Raw genomic sequence first — 21,877 nt, forward strand, 5'->3', positions numbered from 1 at the left:
GCTGGGCAGCTCAATGGATGGAGAGCCAGGCTTAGTGATAGGAGGTCCTAGGTTCCAATCTAGCCTCAGACACTTCCTAGCTGGGTGACCCTGGGCCAGTCACTTCACATCATTGTCCAGCTTTTACCATTCTTCTGCCTTGGAACCACTACACAGTATTGATTCTAATATGGAAGGTAAGGGTTAAAAAAAAAAAAGGATTAGCACAACAGGGGCAGCTATGTGGCTCAGTGGATAAAGCACCAGGTCTGGAGACAGGAAGTTCTGGATTCAAATCTTGCCTCAGATACTTCCTAGCTGAGTGACCCTGGGTGAGTCACTTAAGCCCATCTGTCTAGCTCTTGCCCTTCTGTCTTAGTGTTGTTATGAAGACAGAAAGTAAGGGTTTAAAAAAATGAAACAAGCTTGGAAAATGAGAGAGGTCATAGTGGTTCCCACCATCACCGCCATGTTCTGTCCTGGTTAGATCATGCTTGTGTTTGGTTCTGGGTGCCATAGTAAAGGGTCTGGATTGGATTCAAGTAGAGCTGTCATTTAGAAGAGAGATTTGGTTTGTTTTAAATCCTATTTCCTCATCAATAAAATGGACTTGGAGTCAGAAAGACTTGAGTTAAAATCTTGCTTCTGCCGCTTACTGCTCTGTGATCCTGGACAAAAGAATATATATATAGATATATGTATATATCTAGATATATTTTAATTTAATTTTTTACTTAATTAGTCAATTTAGAATATTTTTCCTTGGTTACAAGAATCATGTTCTTTCCCTCCCCTCCCCTTTGTAGCCAATGCACAATTCCACTGGGTTTTACATGTGTCATTGATCAAGACCTATTTCCATATTATTGATATTTGCACCAGGGTGATTGCTTAGAGTCTACATCCCCAATCATATTCCCATAGAACCATGTGATCAAGCAGTTGTTTTTCTTCTGCATCTCTACTCCCACAGTTCTTTCTCTGGATATGGAGAATGTTCTTTCTCATGAGTCCCTCAGAATTGTCCTGGATCATTGCATTGTTATGAGTATCAAAATCAGTTACATTTGATTGTACCACAGTGTATCCGTCTCTGTGTACAATGTTCTCCTGGTTCTGCTCCTTTCACTCTGCATCACTTCCTGGAGGTCATTCCAGTTCATATGGAATCCCTCCAGTTCATTATTCCTTTGAGCACAAAAGTATTCCATCACCAACATATATCACAATTTTTTCAGCCATTCCCCAATTGAAGGGCATCCCCTCATTTTCCAATTTTTGGCCACCACAAAGAGTGCAGCTATGAATATTCTTGGACAAGTCTTTTTCCTTATTATCTCTTTGGGATACAAACCCAGCAGTTGTATGGCTGGATCAAAGGGCAGATAGTCTTTTAGCACCCTTTGGGCATAGTTCCAAATTGCCCTCCAGAATGATTGGATCAATTCACAACTCCACCAGCAATGCATTAATGTCCCAACTTTGCCACATCCCCTCCAACATTCATTACTTTCCTTTGCTGTCATGTTAGCCAATCTGCTAGGTGTGAGGTGATACCTCAGCATTGTTTTGATTTGCATTTCTCTAATTCAGAACACTTTTTCATGCATTTATTAATAGTTTCTATTTCTTTATCTAAAAATTGTCTATTTATTCATGTCCCTTGCCCATTTATCAATTGGGGAATGACTTGATTTTTGTACAATTGATTTAGCTCTTTATAAATTTGAGTAATTGGATCTTTGTCAGAGGTTTTTGTTATGAAGTTTTTCCCCAATTTGTTGCTTTCCTTCTAATTTTGGTTGCATTGGTTTTGTTTGTACAAAACTTTTTTTAATTTAATGAAATCAAAATTCTTTATTTTACATTTTGTAATTTTTCTAACTCTTTCTTGGTCCTAAAATCTTTCCTTTCCCAAAGATTTGACAAGTATATTATTTTGTGTTCACTTAATTTACTTATAGTTTCCTTCTTTATATTCAATTCATTCACCTATTCTGAATTTATCTTGGTGTAGAGTGTGAGATGTTGATCCAAACCCAATCTGTGGACAAATGTATATTCATCTTTCTCAGCCCATTTTCCTTAAAAGTATATATAATTTGGATCGGGGGAAGGAAAGTAATACAGAGGGAAAAACATATAAATATTGAATTAATTTAACATAGATGGGATGAAGGAAAGGGAAATGGGAAAGGGTGAAATCTGAATTCTTTTACCCACTAAATAAACATTATCTGACTTACACTAGACTAAAACCTAAGTTATCTAAAGGCAAGTCCAACAGGGGATCAGTATCTCACAAAGAGCCTTGGTGAGCCAGAAACAGGAATCCCAGGTGTAATGTCCACAGATGGTCTCTTCCAAGTAGATATTCCACTCTTCAATCACTGTCCAGCAGAAGACTGAAGAATGACTCCACACAACAGCCAGTAGATATTAAAAAACCCAGTATCTTGATGGATTTGTTTTCAAGCTGATACACACATACACCTGTCTCTTTCCTCTTTCAAGTCCAGAGTGTCAGTTAATCAACTGTCCCTAGGAATTCTGACCCAATCAGGCTCAGAAAAATTCTGTGTCTCATACCCCTATCCATCATTCCTTGCACCCTTTATTTTCCATTGCTACAGTCCCCCCTTTGCACAAAGCCTAAATTGTGTTGAAAACACTATTTTGGCATCTGTGCACAAACTAACTTACTTACAGTTTACCTAAACTAAAATATCTACCCTAATTAACAAACCACCTACACTCAACTATCTTAACTTATCTAATAACTATCCTATTCTAGGGATTTCATCAAGGAAAGGAAAAAAGGGATTAAATAATGAACAAGTACAAATTTCAAACATACGCAAAAGCACAAGCAAATAAAATCAAAAACAAAAGAGAAACACAACTTCTATGCAAACATTAAACTCATAAATACCTCTCTTATCTACTAATACGAAATATACTACTACTATTGTAATGCATAACAGCAAACTTAGAGACATTTTTAAAAAATTACAATAAACACAACATTGTATAAATTTTACACAGAAATTAAATCAAAACACTAAACTCACTTATGCAAATTACATGTAACAATAGATTAAATTATACATAAGTTATCTATTTACATAAGTTTTACATATATACATATACTACACACAATATATACATGCACGCTATACTCATATACACTTCATATTTACACCTATGATACATATATTTTACATATATATACACACTAATACAATTTTACAATTCTAACTATTATACACACTATTTACATATATTTACATATGTATTTACAATTTTGTGTGATATGTGATGTTATATGTTATTTGTGTTAAGTACATTATGTATGTTATAATGTAAGTCAGTACCTTATCTTATTTATCTTAAATTTTAATCTTTATCTATCTAAAGCCCTATCTTAACAAAATTCTCCTGTCTACTTATATTTCTATACTAACCTAAGTATCTACCTAATTTTTATTAGTAACTAACTAATTTGTAACTACTTATGACATTGTTAGTACCCTAACTATACATTGTTTCACTCATTCACATAGTGAATCAATGTAACCTAACCATGTTTATGTATTTGTGTTTACATTATATGTTGTTATTTTTACTATGTTATGTTGTTTTGCTAGTGTTATGTTAGTGTTACTGTTATGTTAATGTTATGTTACTGTTGCATGTAATATACTTACCACTCCTTGTGATTTTCCTTCTTTTCTCATTTCATTTTACTTGAAGAGTTTTTCTTCTCCAACTCCATGGTAGCAAATATATTTATGAATGTTTGTAAATATGTGTTGTTGTTTTGTGTTATAATACATTACTCCAAAATTTAATTCATTAGTTCATTAATCCTGTGATCCTTTTCATTGCAAATTTCTCAACGTCTTTAAACAAGTTTTCAGTCTTTTAACAATGTCCATTAATTTCCTGTATTCTCTTCTTCATCTGCATTGTCCTCTTCCATCCAGATGTCCTCTTCCACTGGAATGATCCTCTCTTTACTGATCTTTCTGACTGCAGACTCAATTTGACTGATGATTCTCACTTTCTACTATTTATTCTTCAATTTCTTCTTGTCCAATAATTTGTACATTTTCATTATTTATACCATGTGCTAATTATATATGTGAACAATGATACCATGAGTCTCTATCCAAAACTTTTACCGAAGATGGAGTGACTAACATAATGGTGTAAGGACCCACCCAACTCTCTTGTGTTGCTGATGTTTTAGCAAAATGTTTAACATATACCATATCTCCTGGTTTGAAATTCTGGAGAGAATAATCCAGTGGACCAGCTTGGATCAATACTGGCTCACCAAGGACTCTGTGAGATACTGATCCCCTCTTGGACTTGCCTTTAGATAACTTAGGTTTTAGTCTAGTGTAAGTCAGATATTGTTTATTTAGTGGGTAAAAGAATTCGGATTTCACCCTTTCCCATTTCCCTTTCCTTTGTCCCTTCTATGTTAAATTAATTCAATATTTACATGTTTTCCCCTCTGTATTACTTTCCTTCCCCCATCCAGATTATATATATTTTTATCAGTTTCTCTAAAATGGGGGAATACAAGGGGGGGCCCTGATGAACTGGGCTGGCCAGAGAGGCCTGGTGGAAGGTAATGGAAGAGGACACCCCTGTCCGTGTGAGTTGGGTATGGCCGGGCTGCCTTGGAAAGCAGTGGGCTGCTCCCTACACATTCAAGCTAAGGCTGGGTAATCCCAGGCAGGAATCGCTTTCTGGCTGATTTCTGTAGTTCCCAGTATAATGTGGACGGAATGCCCCCTGAGCTTCCCTGGGCTCGGAAAGGCTGGGACCTGAGCCCAGCCCATTCCTGCCGCTTTCTTCCTTGAGTAGCTTCTTTTCCTCACTGGGGTGGTTTTCTGCCCCTAGTCCAGGCTGCCCAGCCTGTCCTTCTCCTGGTGTCTGAGCAAGTGGCAGATGTCCCCGCTTCTGCTGGTTCAGGTTGAGCTGTCCCTGGAGCCCCTCTGGCTGTCCAAGCTTCCTTCTGCCCTAATGTTCTCTGCCTCTTTTAGGAGGTCTGGACTCCCCTGGAGACCCAGAGTCCTTCTTCCTTTCTGGACAGTTCTGGGAGGCATCCCAGACATTCTGGCTTACAATCCAATACTGCCGAATGTTTACAAAGCAGAAGAGCAGTAAGGGTTAAGTGACTTGCCCAAGGTCATCCCACTCAGCAGTGGCTGATATGAACCCAGGACCTCCCATCTCGGGCTTGACTCACCCAGCTGCCCCTCTAGTCCTTGACCTTTGAAAGTTAAGCCGTAGTTGTTTAACAGACACTGAACAGCAGGACAAAAATTAAAGTATGAGGTGGAGGCAGCTAGGAAGCAGTGGAAAGAACCCAAGATTTGGAATCAAAGGACATGGGTTCAAATCCTGATCCCTTTGTGATCTCAGGCACACCTCTGAATCACAAGACCTGCATTCTGGTTTTGTCACTTAATATTTAGCATTTATATGGCACTTTATCATTGGCCAAACACTTTTTATATTCTCATCTGAGCCTCACAACCACTCTGGGAAGGAGGTCCTTAATATTATGATCCCCATTTTACAATGGAAGAAACTGAGTCAGAGGTGAAGTGACTTGCCTAGGGTCACACAGTCAGTAAGTGTCTCAGGCTGGATTTGAACTCATGTCTTCCTGACAGTTGTGGCTCCCCCTAACTGTGTTGTACTAGACTCAACCTCTAGGCCTGTTTCCTCATCTAGAAGATAACAAGACTGGACTAGATGACCTCTGAGGTCCAAGTCCTCAGAACTGTAGCAAGGGAAGGTACAAAGTACAAAGTCCAGGGTTGACTGTGGCCTCTGTCTCCTCATCTGCAGAATGGGTTTGGACTGGATAATCCCTGAGGCTCTTTCCAGTTATCAAATCCTATCTCTCGAGGGCTGGCAGAGGGACGCACTCCCCCCTATTGTGTCCTCATTTCACCAGTCTTTTCCCAGCTCCCCTCCATGCCCCTGTTCCTTCCCTGCTCCACCCCTCCTTCATCCCTTTCTTGCCCCCATCCTCCATCTAGCTTGCTGTCCCTTGCCTCCTTCCATACCTCCCCCCCCAGCCCTCAACACCTCCTCAAACACCCACTGATGCCCTCTTCCTTCTCTCTCTCCCTTGGTCCTTCAGGCTCCATCTCGGTGAACAGCAGAAGCACCCCCTTTTTGGCTAGTGGGGAGAGTGAGATTCTGGACTTGGAGAGTGAGCTGTATTTGGGGGGCCTCCCTGAAGGGGGGCGGCCAGACCTGCCGCTGCCCCCCGAAGTGTGGACGGCGGCACTCCGGGCTGGATACGTGGGCTGCGTTCGAGACCTCTTCATTGACGGGCGCAGCCGGGACCTTCGGAGCTTGGCCGAAGCCCAGGGCGCTGTGGGGGTTGCCCCTTTCTGCTCCCGAGAGACCCTGAAGCAGTGTGGAACAGCTCCCTGCCGAAATGGGGGCGTCTGTCGAGAAGGCTGGAACCGCTTTGTCTGTGACTGTGTTGGGACAGGCTTCTTGGGCCGGGTTTGTGAGAGAGGTAAGTCTGGTTTGCCTTGGGGCGCCCCGCTGGTCCCTGCCCCTCATCCCGGTGCTCTCTGCCCTTCAGGGTCCCTCTTCTCCCCCACCTCATCCCTAGCCAGCATTATCCCCCATACCTCTCCCCCGCCCAGAACCCATAACACCTTGCCCTTGTCCTCCTTGGCATCTTCAGATTCCTATCCCTGCTCTTCCTCCCCATTCGGGTCCCCCCAGCCCAGCTCTGTTCTAGATGCCCTCCCATGCCATTGTCTTGTTCTTTCTGTCCCCCACAGGGTCCCTCACTCATCTCCACATGCCCTCGGCCCCCCCTTCGTCCCTCTTCTCTCTCCCCCTTTGGGCTTGCCCATCGGCCCCTTGACACTTCTCCGGCACCCTTCTCTCTCCTGTCCCCTCTCCGCCCCATGCCCCCCCAACCCCCCATAACTGCTCTCTCCCTCTTTCCTGGGGCAGAGGCCACGGTTCTGAGCTACGACGGCTCCATGTACATGAAGATCATGCTGCCCACAGCCATGCACACTGAGGCGGAGGACGTGTCCCTGAGGTTCATGTCCCAGCGTGCCTACGGCCTCATGATGGCCACCACCTCCAAGGAGTCAGCGGACACCCTGCGCCTGGAGCTGGATGGGGGGAGGATGAAGCTCACCGTCAACCTTGGTAACCCCCCTCCCCCTCCAGTGGTGACCCCGACCTTGCCCCGGCCCCCTCCCCTTCCTCTGGAGAAGCAGGGAGGGCGGGGGGCTGTGGGGACACAGCCAGAGAGAGGCAGAACGCGGGGAGACGCCGCCGCCTGCGCTGGCACCCTTGGAGCTGTGACATACAGCGTGGATAACACCATCTGCCTGTGTGCGTCTGGGGCGCCGTGTACACAAAGAGTCCCGGTCAGGCTAGTCCCTGACTCATAGCACGCTCCCGGGCACCAGCCCCCACCCTTGGGCCCCTGCGCATACATGACAGGCAACAAAGGGATGAGGCGGGGGCAGCACTGGGGTGGATTGCCCCCATGGCTGCCGGGGTCAAATGGCAAAGCAGGGATGACAGGAGCCCGTCCACCCCCGCAGCCTTGGCTGCCTCAACTGGCAGCTCGCAATCCATTCATCCCATTTTACAGATGTGCCAATGAAGTCTCAGAGAAGTGGTCCAAGGTCACACAGCTAATGGGGGCCAGAGGTGGGATTCGAATCCAGGTCTTTGCTGAATTCAAGGCCAAATGTCTTAATAAGACTCCACCATAGCCTAGACTGGATGCCAGAGAGAGATGGAGATGATGATTAAAAATAACAACACAAAGGCCCTCCTTATCATTATGGAGAGGCATCAAAGAGCTGTATTGTTGGGACAGCTGGGTGACTCAAAGGATTGAAAGCCAGGCCTAGAGACCAGAGGTCTTGGGTTTGAATCTGGCCTCAGTTACTTCCTAGCTGGGTGACCCTGGGCAAGTCGCTTCACCCTCATGGCTTAGCCCTTACCGTTCTTCTGCCTTAGAACCACACACAGTATTGCTTCTAAGATGGAAGGTCAGCGGTTAAACAAAAAGAGCAGAGTTTGGGGTCATACAGCCTGGCTGCTTACAGCCCCATTTACCTCTGTGCCTCAGTTTCCCCAGCTGTAAAAAGGCTGGGGTTGGACTCCGTGATCACTAAGACCCCTTCTGACTCTCAGTCGGTGATCTTAAGCCTTGCCTGGGTCCAAGAGCCCCCTCGGTGCCAGGGTCAGTCACTGGGCCCCATTTTGTCTGTGGAGTCTGTGGAGCAGGAAGTACTTAACTGAGGCGTTGATGGAATAAAGGTCTGCATGTGATACAGGCTGCTTTGGGCAGTCTGGAGGTCAATAAGCACGTATTAGACACCTACTGTGTGCCAAACATGGTGCCAAGCACAGGCCAGCCCCAAACAGGGTCCGGATAAACAGTCCCTGCTCTGGGGGAGCTCCCAGGCTAATGGGAGAGGAGCAATGGGCTAAGAGCCAGGGACAGACAGATGACATCCTTTGGGAGTGATCAATAGAGGGAGCCACTAGAATGGGAGAAGAGGTCTTCCTTTGGAATCAAAGGGCCTGGGTTTGAATTCTGGCTCTGCCTCCACTTCCTTGGTGAGCTCCAGCAAATGAATTCCCTTCTCTGGGTTTCCATTTACTCTTCCATAAAATGAGGGGGTTCAAGTGGCTGATAGCTAAGGTCCCTCCTAGAATCTTCCATTTAGCTAGATGAGGAACTCTTCTGCTTCCTACTCCCCCCCCCCCCTTTCCTTTGGCTCATATGGGCCAAGAGAGCAGACAGGAAACTGAGACGGGGTCACTGGTCACTCCCTAATGGGACGCTTCCTGGACAGATGTGAGCCAAGGACTTTGAGGCAGCTTAGCTGGGGGGTGTCAACAGGCATCAGCCAAGGCTCTGGATGCACACATTGGTGGAGGCAGATGGTAAAGCACAGAGCCACTGTGGGGGTCCCCGGGGGCAGGAGGAACATAAACCCTGGTGGAAGGAGGATGGGGGTGGCTAGAGGTGGGGTGGAGGGCTCTGTGCCCATCGGAGGGAACCTGGGCTTATACAAGGTGAAGGAGAGAGGAAAGAGACAGAGGGGGAGAGAGAGAGACAGAGGCAGAGACAGAGACAGAGACACAGAGAAAGGAGAGACAGAGAGAGGAGAGAAACAGACAGACATAGAGATGAGAGAGGCAGAAAGAGAGAGAAGGAAGGAGAGAGAGACAGAGAGACAGAGACAGAGACACAGAGAAAGGAGAGAGACAGAGAGAGGAGAGAGACAGAAAGAGAGAAGGAAGGAGAGACAGAGACAGAAAGAGAGACAGGCAGAGAGAGAGAGACAGAGAGACAGAGAAAGGAGAGAGACAGAGAGAGGAGAGAAACAGACAGAGATGAGAGAGACAGAAAGAGAGAGAAGGAAGGAGAGAGAGACAGAGAGAGAGACAGAGAGAGAGACAGACATAGGGATGATAGAGACAGAGAGAGATAGAGAGACAGAGAGAGATAGAGATAGACAGACAGATGAGAGAGACAGAAAGAGGGGGAAGGAGAGACAGAGAGACAGACAAGGACAGAGAGAGACAGAGAGAGAGACGGAGGCAGAGGCAGAGACACAGAGAAAGAAGAGAGACAGAGAGGAGAGAAACAGACAGACATAGAGATGAGAGAGACAGAAAGAGAGAAGGAAGGAGAGATAGAGACAGAAAGAGAGACAGGCAGAGAGAGAGACAGAGAGAGAGACAGATATAGGGATGAGAGAGACAGATAGAGACAGAGAGAGATAGAGACAGACAGACAGATGAGAGAGACAGAAAGAGAGGGAAGGAGAGACAGACATAGAAAGGAGAGAGAAAGAGAGAAGGAAGGAGAGACAGAAAGACAGAGAGAGAGGAGAGAGAAAGAAGAAAGGATGAGGGAGAGGGAGAGAGAAGGGGAGAGAGACAGAGAGAGGGAGGGAGAGACAGAGACAGAGAGAGAAATCAACAGAAAAGACTGTTTTGAGGCTACTCAAGAAGTGGGTCCTCAATCAACCACCAACCAATGAATCAATCAGCATTTATTAATCACCTGTCAGATGACAGGCATTTTGCTAAACTCTGGGGATTTAGAGCTCAAAAGAACCTTCAAGGTCCCCAGCTTAACCTCATTTAAAAAAAATTCAAACCCTTTCCTTCCATCTTAGAATCAATACTGTATATCAATCCAAGGCAGGAGAGTGGTAAGGACTAGACAATGGGGGTTAAGTGACTTGCCCAGGGTCACCCAGCTGGGAAGTGTCTGGGGCCAAATTTGAACCCAGGACCTCCCATCTCTATGTCTGACTCTATCCACTAAGCCACCCAGCTTCCTCCTTATCTTAACCTCATTTTAACAGATCAAACCCTCAGAAAGCACTTATCAATCCATGGACCATAACAAATGATTGTAATGGCCCTACTATGTGGCAGGTGCTGTGCCAAGGTACTGGGTGCTTGTCCTCAAGGAGCTCCCATTCTTTGGGGACCCCCTACCCTCTGAGATGTTCCTCTAAGAGTCCCACCCATTCAGAGTGTTGCTCAGACATGAGGTCTTCAGTGGCCCCACAGCACTGACCCTCAGACAGGGGCCTTCCAGGCCTTTCCTTCCCTCAAGTTGGGAGGACCATGTGGCCTTGAGTAAATGGCTCCCCATCTCTGTGCCTCAGTTTCCACTGGTATAAAACAGTCATAATAGCATCAGTTCACATTTCTATCATGCTTTGGCATCATTGACTGTTTCCATTCTACGGATGCTGCTGCTGGGGCACAGATCTGCCCTGGGTGGCAGGACTAGAAGTCCTGAGGCTGTTGGGCCACACGGCTTCCGAGGCTCCACCCCAACACCTGGGCTGTGAAAATGGGCAGCTTGTCCTTCCCCTGGCCCTGAGATCCTGCGCCCCAGAAGATCTGAAAAGCAGATGAGGAGATGCACCCCGTGTGCACCCCTCTCCCTATGCACACGCCACAGAGGGAAGCTCTCAGAGAAGATTTAGTAAGGAAACATTCAGGCCAGGGAGAGGATGAGGAGGGAGGCTCCTGCTTCAGAGAGTCCATTCTTGGTACATCCTTAGACCATGCAGGACATATTGTAGGGCTGGGGGAGGGCCAGAGTCAGCAGAACCAGTGCCAGCTGGTGTGAGTCAGGGCCCTGGGCTAGGATCCCATCTCTCTCTAGATTTTACCAGCTTGGCCTCGGGTCATACCTTCCTCTCTGGACCTCAGTTTCCTCATCTGTAAAATGAGTGGGTGGTGACCTACAGGGTCCTTCTGGCTCCAAATATGTAATCCTGTGACCTGGGCCCAACATTTGTTCCTTATTCCTTGAATGACCTTGGGTAAGTCTTTTCCTCTCGGACCCTAAGTTTTCTCCTGTGCAAAATGGTGGGAGGGAGGACTAGATGCTTCCCCTTCCAGCTCTAGCCCCAGAGATGGAACATGGTTGGCCTGGGCACACAGCCAAGGAACAACCCCATCCCGGCCCCAGCCTGGCACATGTGGGCAAACAGAGGGTTGGACCGGGAACCACTTCTTCCATGGAGCCCACCCAGGGAACCTCGGGGCACCCCATGAAGTCATGGACTTGAAGTCTGACGACCTGGTTCCACTTCCTGGGGCAAGTCCCTTCAGCCCTTCCTCTCTGGATCTCAGGGGCTGGTCTAGGGGATTCTCGGGGCTCTTGGGACACACTCAGATATGATCTCTACAGCTCACTCCTTGTAGAGTCTTGGGAACATCTTTTACTCTCTCTGGGTCTCAGTTTCCCCCTCTGAAAAAGAAGAGAATGGGACCAGAAGGCCTCTCAACTCATCCACTCACTGGGCACCTAGCACTGTGCTAGGCACCCTTGAAGGACACAGAGGAAGTCGCAGATGCCCTGCTCATGCTGTTACGGTTTTGCCAGGAGTGAAGGTCATCATGGGCTACTGCAGTCTGGGAGGGCTTCATGGAGGAGAGGGGTTTTGACCTCCGCTTTGGAGAACAGATGAGTTTTGGCACAGGGGCCCTGGCTCCCTGGTTCTTCATTGCACGGTGGGAAACATGCCTTGGTGAGACCTCAGCCCAGCCCCAGCTGGTTTGCCATTGAGGGGTCTCTGCCTTGGGCTGCAGACTGGAGCCAGACTCTTCCACCAGGAGAGGGGCCAGGCTGTGGCCCGGAACACGTGCACTGCCCCCTGCTGCTGCCCCCCTTTGGTTCCTGTCATATATTCACATGGGCCCCAGCTGACTCCCTGGTGGCCTGGCCTTGGGTCCCTGAGGGGGAGGGGCTTTGTGTCCTTCCTGGGGAACACTGGCTGCCTCCTGGGCTCCCAGGCCTGCCCAGGGGCTGCTGTGTGCTTCTGTGGGCCTTCTACACTGCACAGCTCCAGGGCTGGCGTCTCTTCCGATGCCCCCTCTGCTGGGCGCTCTCCCTGGCCCTGCCCAGGGAATCTGTTGGGGCTTGCTTCTCCAGAAGAAGGGGCTTCCTCCCCCCTCCCCCCTCCCGCCCCTATTTCCCGAGTGGGAGAGGAAGGGGTCAATCCCCCTCCCTGATGGGGGGGCTGCCCTCACCCCCTTTTTCTTTTTTGGACCCTTCATTGGTGAAGACTCTGCTGGCCCCGAGAGAGCCCCCGGCGACCCCATCCCAGAGCCGGCACCTTCTCCCGCCCTCTTGTGTCTTCCCTTCGGGTCTGTGCTGGCCTCCCCTTGCCTCTTGTCCTTAAAGCTCCTCCGAGCTCCCCTCCCCTCCCCCAGTTCCTTTCTTGGTCCCACCTGATCTTCCCAACCTTCCTGCCCTCCCTCTTCCGCCTGCCCCCGGCAGATCTTGGTGTCCCCCCTTTGCTCGTCCTTCCTCTCCCTCCCACCCGCGCCCTTCCGTGCCGGCTTGTAGGCTGGGGTCCCGGCTGCTCCCCCCACTCTTCTGCTGCGGTTGACCGAGTCGTGTGGAGCTCAGCTATATGGCCCGAGGGGCTGTCGGCCCCCCAGAGCCCCAGGGGCATGATGGGAACCCGCAACCCTGGGAACCTTCTGGGGCCTGGGGAACACCAGAGCGCCCCGCACCGACACGCACAGTTTAGACTCGGGCAGCGACCGGGCCGGAAGGAGCCGCCAGCTCGGCCTGGGTGTCTGAGAAATGAGTTCCGGCCAGGCTGGACCTACCTGGCGAGGTCCGGTCGCCCTGCGCGCCGGGTTTGGGCCATGGAGGACGCCCGTTTAGTTCCTCTTGCCGCCTCCCCCCACCCGCCAAGGGAGGGGCTTTTGGAGCGCAGACCTCACCCTATTCCCATGGAAAGAAAGCCTGGTGTTCCCTAGGGTGGGAGGTTTCAGGAGGGTGAGGGACCGACCCCTGGGACTCTGGGAAGCCGTGGCCACGGGGTGGGCGCCTGGGACGGAGCCCCAGACTTGGCTTAGAGCCTGGGGGTGGGGACAAGGAAAAGCCGCCCCCCAGGCTTCTAAGTGGGCATCGCCCATGGCTGGAGGCCCTGGGGCCCTGGCCCCCTCCTGCCTTTCCTCCCACTGACGTTGGGGAGACTGCAGGGGGTGCCAGGCCCCCCACCTCCTAGTGCCCCCACTGTATGACTGGGATTCCCAAGGTGCCCCTCTCCCCCAGAAGTGAGGGCTCTGGACTTCTCTGAAGAAGGGAGGGCCTGGGCCTTCCCTCTACAGAAGTCTGGTCACCCTGTCACCCCCGCAACCCTGCCCCCAACTCTGAGGGACAGGACGGGGAGAGGACACCTGGGCACGCATGGTCCCCGGAAAGTGGCCCCGGGGGGACCCCCGCCCGCAGATTCCCGGTCCCTGTGAAGGATGTAAAAAAAAAAAAACTTCTTTTGCCTTTTTGTCTCCCCCCCCCCCTCTGCCCGCCCCATGGGCCCCCCAGACTGCCTGCGCGACGGCTGCGCACCCAGTAAGTGGTTTCCCTCTTCTACTGAAAGCCAGGGTGGGGAGCAAGATATTGGGGTTGCAGAGCCTCCGAGTGGGCTCTGGAGGGGGGAGATGGCGGGAGTGGGGGAGGGGAACATGGGGGGGCGCGTGTGTGCGTGGGGGGCGGGGATCCAGGAGAGAGGGGGGAGCAGAGAGGGAAGAAAGAGGCAGCCCGAGGGCAGGACGCGCTCTCCGGGTCCCCGTCCTCGGCGGAGGCGCCCGGTGGGGAGCAGGCAGGGAGCTGGCTGCAGTTCCAGAGCCGACCACAGCGGGGAAGGCACGATGCGTGGAAAGAGCCAGGAGAGTCTGAGCAGGGAGGGGCTGCTTGGGGATCTGCTCTGGGTGACCTCTAGCGCCAGACTGGGGCGGAGGTGGGAAGCGGGTCCCGCGGCTGCCGCTGGGGGCAGACCCCGGGGAGTAAGACGTCCGGCTGGGTGTCTGTGCTCGGGTGCTTCCCCCAGCCCAGCCTCACTGGCGCGTGTGGGTGACTGTGTGCCGGTACACACTCGGACGAGGCTGGGGCTCCCCCTTTCCCTGGCCGCAACCCCTCCCCCCAGGCCCCAGCGAGGACGGAGGGCCGCGGTATTGGCCAGAGACATGCCGGGTCTGGAAGTGCCCTCTGACTCATCAAAGAGTCATTCAATTAAGCTCAGGGCTCTTTAACCGCTAAGTGGATTGGATTGTCTTTTAATCTTTGGAAAATTGGCCATCTGGGTCTGGCCAACATGGCGGCCCTGGCCCACCCCGCTGCAGTCAGGCGTGCTGGGCTTGTGCAGTGGGGCGGAGGGCTAAGTGGGTTGGGGATGAAGGCTGCCCATGGCGAGGCCAGGTATATCCGGATGATCAGAACGTGGGTGCTGGGTCTGCCAGGCGAGGGCGTCACAAGGGAGGCTTGTCAGGGGCGTTTGGGACCAGTTAGAAGTGTGTGCGGGAGAGTGTGGTGAAGCTGGGCGTTAGGCGTGCAATAACACCGAGTATGTAGGTGTATGCATGGCATGGCTGTGTGGGGAGGCTCCATGCCTTGGGGCTGGCTGTGTGTTGAGACTGTGTGTCTGGGCTGCCTGGGTGCGATTGGGTCTGCGAGTGTGCCTGGCATGCTGGGGACGCAGGCGAGGTTGAAGGCGAGTGTGGGCCGCCGGGTCGTAGGGCACGTTGGTGCGGCGCACACGCTGGCTGTGTGGGCCCCTGCTCACCCCCCCCTCGGTGCCGCAGGTAAAGGCCCCGAGACGCTCTTTGCTGGACACAAGCTCAATGACAATGAGTGGCACACGGTCCGTGTGGTCCGACGTGGCAAGAGTCTGCAGCTGTCCGTGGACAACGTCACTGTGGAGGGTAGGTGGCTCTGGTGTGGAGGGATGGCCGCCGGTCTCAGTGCCTCTGTGCCCCTTGTCCGGCTGATACTGCAGCTGTGCGAATGGCCCCTTTCCAAACGCCCCCCCCCCCGCCCTACTTTTACTCTTGCTTGGCATCAGCTGGCTTCCTTGTCCGGGGGACACTTCCTTGTCCGGGGGTCTCTAGACCCCGAGGCCCCTTCCCAATGTCCACTGGTCCCCTGGCCTCGGGAAAGGCCGTGTGGCACAGTGGGCAGGGTGTGAGACTTGGAGACAGGGTTCTTGGATCTCTTTGTACCTGAGTGTTCTCATGGGTAAACTGAGGTTCCTTCTGGCTCCTCTGAGCCAGCTCATCTTCCCCTCTGCCCAAGGACCTGCCTCTTCCTGTCTGGGTCGAGGCGCCGCTCCCGGCATCGAGAAGTGTGGCGCGTTGAAGGAGTACAAGGTTCGGAAGCACGGAACCTGGATTCCGATCTGGACTCTGATGCTCAGAACCTTGGCGGGTGTCAGCAGGGAAGCCCCTTCTTTGCGCCCCCATGAGATGAGAAGAGTTAGGCAGGGACCCCTCCGGAGCCCGGGGATTCCTCTTTAGCTAGCTGTGTTTCAGCCAGTGGCCTGGTTTCCTTTGTCACAAGCACGGCTCTGAGCAGGGTCCGCGGCAGCCTTCCCCTCCCTGGAACCTTCCCTAACCAGGCCCTCCCTTCCTCCTCTCTGTGCTCCTGGAGCAGGGCAGATGGCCGGTGCCCACACGAGGCTGGAGTTCCACAACATTGAGACGGGCATCATGACCGAGCGGCGCTTCATCTCCGTGGTGCCCTCCAACTTCATCGGGCACCTGAGTGGGCTCTTGTTCAACGGGCAGCCCTACATGGACCAGTGCAAAGACGGCGACATCACCTACTGTGAGCTCAATGCGCGCTTTGGCCTGCGCGCCATCGTGGCTGACCCCGTCACCTTCAAGAGTCGGGCCAGCTACCTGGCGCTGGCCACGCTCCAGGCCTACGCCTCCATGCATCTCTTCTTCCAGTTCAAGACCACTGCCCCCGACGGGCTCCTCCTCTTCAACTCGGGCAACGGCAACGACTTCATCGTCATCGAGCTGGTCAAGGGGTGAGCCAACCCGCTCCCCCACCCTGGGCCGTTTCCCTCTGGGTGCCCCGGCCCTCTTGCCTCGCATCCCCATGGGCGGATCCCCATGGCCTTGGTGAGGGTGCCTTTTGCGGGCAGAGACATGGCATTGATGCCAGGTTTGGATCCCACTGGCCCAGCTCCCATGGCTTGTAGGTCTGCCCCCTTTTTTCCTTCAGGGAACTCGAGATGCATCTCTATGGAGATGTCACCCAGGGTCCCCCTGCTCCCCAGGTGTAGGCTTGCACGGGCCCCAAAGGCTCATTTCCTTGACTCTATGCCAGTCTCCCCCTCTCTCTGAATTCCGAGGCAATCTCCAAACTCAAGCTCGAGCCACTCAGGTCCAGGTTTCCCCAGCGTGAGCAATGGTCCCCCATTCCTCTCCCAGCACTCCGGATTCCAGTGCGTGTGGGCAGGACAGCCTTTATTTTCATCTCCTAAACACTCACAAGGTCCAAAGGACCTGAAGCCAGCCTGTGGGCACAGAGAGGGCACCCCCATTCATTCCAGCTCAATTCTGTTCACTCCGCATTTGCTGAATGCCCGCGATCTGTTCAGTATCCTGCTAGAAACCCCGGGGACACAAACTCCCAAAGGAGACCCCCTCCCCTCCTCAGCTCACATTTCAAGTGGACATTTATTAGGCACCTGCTGTGTGCCAGGCCCTGAGCTTTCCCCCCATTAGGCACAGTTTAATCCATTGAAAAGTGCTGGTGGCTGGGGTAGAGATACTTGAACATGGCTGTGCCCTGGGTCCCTGCCCATGGCTTCCTTTCACACCTGCCCCGTTACTCACCTCTCAATTCCAGTGGTTGGTCTCCAGAAGTGGGAATGAAAGGAAGGGGGGGGGATGTGTCCTGGGTCTGGTGTTAGAAGACCTTGCCTTGACCCCTGGCCTGTTCCTTGGGTGATCTTGGGAACTGCCCTGTCTGGACCTCAGTTCTGTCCTCTGTAAAAGGCAGGCAGGTTGATGTCTTTAAGCTCCATCCTTGCTCTCAATCCAGGGAGCATCCTGGCCCCACTCCTACCCCTGGGCTACTGTCACTTACTATTTCTTTTCTGAAGGATGAGAGATCAGATGCTGCAGCATCCTGGGTCCCAGTCCTAGAATCCCGTGGCTAGCTCCATCTCCCCAGCACAAATGGCTCTGCTTTACTGAATATTCCAGTTTTCTCCTTATTTGTAGCCTCCCAGGGCTTTCAGCAGCGCTCTTCCTCTGTAACCTCCTGTAGCTTCCTTGAGTCACAGCCCCCTTCCCTTCCAGATTCCTCCGCTAAGGTTTAGGAGCCATTCCTCTGGGGTTCTTTTTCCCCAGGAAAGTTCCTTTTGCCCTGGGATAGGAGATCCCTTTCCAGCTCCTTTGTTTCCTGGACCAAATGACTTTATCGTTTGGCATCCTTGTGTAATAAACAAAAGATGAAATGACCGAGGAAACAAAGGTTTGATCTGAGCACATCAATTTATTGAGCAATGAATGCCAGTTGCCCAACAAATCGGGACCAGGCCCCTTCCTCAGTTTAGGGTTGGACCCCAAATACAGGGGAAGATAAGTCTTTTACACATAAAAAACAATAAAACAAAACCAATTAATTAAAAGGAAACAATGCAACATTAGGTAATCTGATTTTTAATCAAATGAGAGTAGACTTTCCAAGTTGGGAGGAGGAGAGTAAACAGGTGCAATTCTCTGAATTCTGGAAAAGAGACATCTTGATCCTCCCAAATATCTGCATACAGCTAACAGAACAGAAACAATAACTGCTCAGTACTGGGGCCAGAGAAGACCTATGGGTTGTTTGAGATGCACAACTATAAGAAAAGTCCGTACATCAATCCACATAACTTAGTTCCTTGGTTAGAGGTCCCTAAGAAGAGGTAGAAGTGGTCCATGCTCTCAGCCATGAAGGGTGCAATAAGATTTTCTTCCAGTTCCCACAATTGAATGCATTTTTCTCACAAGATGGAATTTGGACTAGATCTGTGATTGAATAGAACCTAAGCTAGTTTCAGAACTGAATCACAAGATGGAGTCAGTGTGGTATACTTAATTCCCACAATTCACCTGACCTAGTCCCCTCAATTCTTGATCCTGTGCCTCCTTATTTTCAGTCTTCCCACCAATCACACTCCACTGAGATAGATCCTTTTATTATCTCTCCTCATTCTTGCCAGCTGAAGGTCCATTTTTGTACTTCTTGAGTGCCTGTAGCTTCTGTGCTTGCTCTGCTGTTGGCCCTGCCCCACCATCCTCTCCACGTCCTCCTCAGGTCTCTGACCGCCACTGCCCCATGTTCCCCGTGTCTACTTAGTTGTCTTCCTTCTCCCTCTCATGTCATTCCTTGACATCAACCCCTGTCTTTTCTCCCCACCGTGGTCAGGTACATCCATTATGTGTTTGATTTGGGGAATGGCCCATCTCTGATGAAGGGGAATTCAGACAAGCCTGTCAATGACAACCAGTGGCATAATGTGGTGGTATCAAGAGACCCAGGCAATGTGCATACACTCAAGATTGACTCACGTACAGTCACACAGCACTCCAATGGTGCCCGGAACCTGGACCTCAAAGGTAAGAGGTTTATCCCTGATCATCCATCATTCCCCTTATGTGTTCCCCTCTTCGACCCACCGTCCTCCTCCTCCCCTCATCTTTTCATCCCAGTGACCTTCCATTGATACTTCTTATAAAAAACAGCTCCCTCCTCGTGACCCCCCATATTCTCTTCTAGGTCTACTTAGTGGCTTTCCCTTGACTCTCCCCCACCAGTATCCCTTCCCATGACCCCCTTTTGTTCCTTTCTTGTAATGCCCTATCATCTCCCTTTTGATCCTCTACTGCCTTCTCTGTCACTCACCATCATCCCCCATGACTTTCCAGCATCCTTCCAGTGCTCCCCGCCATACCTCTCTGGGATGCCTCTGTCACCCTTTTTGTGGGGATCCCATCCTTTCTCTCAATCCCCCTATTATGTTTCCTTTGGCCTCCCATCGCCCTACCCCATAAAACCCCTTTAGCCATTGTAATGGGTTGAAAATATGAGGGGTTTTTATACAAGGCTGGACTGGATTATTCAAGAGTAGGGTCGCCAGGAATTTTAATTCATTCCAAAGAGATTTATTTTAATGATTTATTTGTAAAATATAGAAAGAATGAAAGTAAGAAAAATCAGAGAGAGAATAGGGTAAGATATCTAGCCTGAGCACTAAGTATTTTACTCTGGCCCCGAGCTCAACCCAGGCAGGACTAAATAGTCCTTAACTAGAGGGGCCTCAGCCTTGAGCCAAGGACCTGGGGATGCAGGGAGCCTCTCTCAAGAGGGGAGACCTCTCCTGAGGCCGGTCCCTTCAGAAACTCCAGGAAAGGAGTCAGCCTTTTTCACTCGCCCCACGTGGTAGTTTAAGGAAAGTAGAAGCAGTCTGAGATCCTCAGTCAGAGCTCCTCCAAAGTCAAGTCGAAGAAGAAAGACTGAAGAGCCCCTCACAGGAAGTTCTTGGCATTTTTAAAGATCGTTCCTTTTCGTCACTTCCTGTGACTTTCCTCCACTTTATGTGTACCAATTACAGCTATAGCTTTGCTTGGGACTGCCCAGGGGGCAGTCAGTGGCTTCTGATTTGTCACCCACCATTGCTCACATGGGTCACAGACCTCCCCCACTCGAAGTATAAGTGGGGTGTATATGGTTTTGGTGATTAAATCTAAAAATGGGCAGAGGAGAGGTCACTTAATCTTCACAGGCAGGGAGAGGTCATTCAATCTTCACGCCATCCTTGGGATTTCCATCATTTTCTCCTTCTGACCCCGATCCTACCCATGTCATTTATTTCTGTGTCCTCTATCATTCATTTCTCCTAGGATGCCATTATTGTCCCTCCTTGGGATTTCCTCCATCTCTCCCTATAGCACCCTCTGCTGTCCTTCCCATAGCTTCTTCTTATTCCCTCTCCCAAGTCTCCCCACCACTCCCCAAGATTTCTCCCATGATCCTTCTTTTGTGGCTGAATGATAGGGACTTTGGGTAGAGGTGAACTCTCCACCTTAAAACCTGGGATAGAGGAGGAATTTGTACACAGACCCTAAGATTTGGGGAGAGCATGTCTCCGAGGGTCCAGAGGAAGGACAGGTACAATCCCCAGAGTTAGAATGTCACCAGAGAAGTAAATTTGGGGTGAATGGGAAGCTCCCAAGGAGGAATTCCGATGACACAAAGGGAAACCACTTCGAAAAAGGAGGAAAAGAGGCAGTGGTCTAAAGAAACCGATGTGGCTGCATAGTGAGCTCATTATCCAACTTGGAATTGAAAAAACCCAGAAGAATAGCTAGCAGAGGGAATAGTAGGAGGCGCTACGCCTCTGAATGAGCCAAGGCTGGCTAGGGAAACTGAGGCCCCCAGAAAGGGTTTGCTTAGCTTCCTTTGGACCCTAATTTTATTGAGGAAAAGAGAAAGATCGCAGAGGGTGAGGAGTGTTATTCCAGGTGGATAGGATGGGGATAAGAGAGGGCAGAGGAAAAGCAAAGCCACCCAACCTTTATTTGTTTCAGTTTTCTCTGCCAAAAGAATACTCTTTGGAATGTAAAGGACAGAACTAAAATGGCTGCCAAGGAGGGAATTCCTAGGAAAAATAGGAAGATCCCAAGGATGCACCTGGCTGCCTTGGATGCACATAAGTCACCAGGCCCAGACTTGAACTCGGGGGAGGTGGTGCTCGGCACCACTTTCGTATTAGGATACAGAACAGGAGAGGGTCTGTGGGACTGGCAAGGAGAAGAGGGGAAGTGGACGGAGTCTGTGGAGTGGAGGCCAGTGAGCTTTAGGTCCTGTTCTGGCCAGATTCCAGACTAGGTTATTAAGGTATCATGTTGGTGGAGAACGGTGCCTTTGAGCCTCCTGTGGGGCCTTGGGTCAGTTCTTGACCTCTCAGGGTCCCAGGTAACTCTGTAGGATTTTATGTTGCAGAACAGTTTGCATTGGTAGAGAGCAGCTAGGTGATGCAGTGGATAGAGCACTGGCCTGGAGGCAAGATGACCCAAATTCAAATCTGACCTCCGACACGTACTAGCTGTGTGACCTTGGGCAAGTCACTTCACTCTATTCACCTCAGTTTCCTCCTCTGTAAAATGAGCTGGAGAAGGAAATGGCCAACCATTCAGCTGTCTCTGAGAAGAAAACCCTAATGGTCAGACGTGACTGGAAAACAGCTGAACGACAAAATTGCATGGTTAGAGAGTGTTTCCTCTCTGGGAATGGAAAGGAATGAAAATCACAAGTTGAGTCCAGTTAACAAACCTTTATGAAACATCTACTGTGTGCCAGGCACTGCACTAAGTGCTGAGAATGAAGGGGGGGGGAGGCAAAACCAGCCGCTCCTCAGCCCCGAATAAATGGTTAAAATCGCAGTCGGTGAGTTCTCAGCCAAGCAGCCATGAGCCAGATGATCCCCAAAAGGCGGCGGGGCTCCATCGCGGACGGGGCTTAGCACACAAG

General features: G+C 50.6%; 1 protein-coding gene across 20 annotated transcripts in view; it reads left to right on the forward strand.

Annotated features, from left to right (window-relative positions):
* Nucleotides 1-21,877, forward strand: part of LOC103103990 (neurexin-2) — a 125,946-nt gene that overhangs the window by 31,707 nt on the left and 72,362 nt on the right. For 11 of the 20 annotated variants that reach the window (XM_056801490.1, XM_056801498.1, XM_056801505.1 and 8 more), the window contains 6 exons: nt 6,149-6,535; nt 6,988-7,191; nt 13,892-13,918; nt 15,148-15,267; nt 15,995-16,376; nt 18,773-18,963. In XM_056801490.1, coding sequence (XP_056657468.1) covers nt 6,149-6,535; nt 6,988-7,191; nt 13,892-13,918; nt 15,148-15,267; nt 15,995-16,376; nt 18,773-18,963 — 1,311 coding nt within the window. Of the gene's footprint in view, nt 1-6,148; nt 6,536-6,987; nt 7,192-13,891; nt 13,919-15,138; nt 15,268-15,994; nt 16,377-18,772; nt 18,964-21,877 lie in introns of all 20 variants that reach the window. The other 9 variants (XM_056801489.1, XM_056801497.1, XM_056801494.1 and 6 more) reach the window with 2 other exon arrangements.

This window comes from Monodelphis domestica, chromosome 6 (genome assembly GCF_027887165.1).
Source record: "Monodelphis domestica isolate mMonDom1 chromosome 6, mMonDom1.pri, whole genome shotgun sequence".
NCBI classification, from domain to species: domain Eukaryota; kingdom Metazoa; phylum Chordata; class Mammalia; order Didelphimorphia; family Didelphidae; genus Monodelphis; species Monodelphis domestica.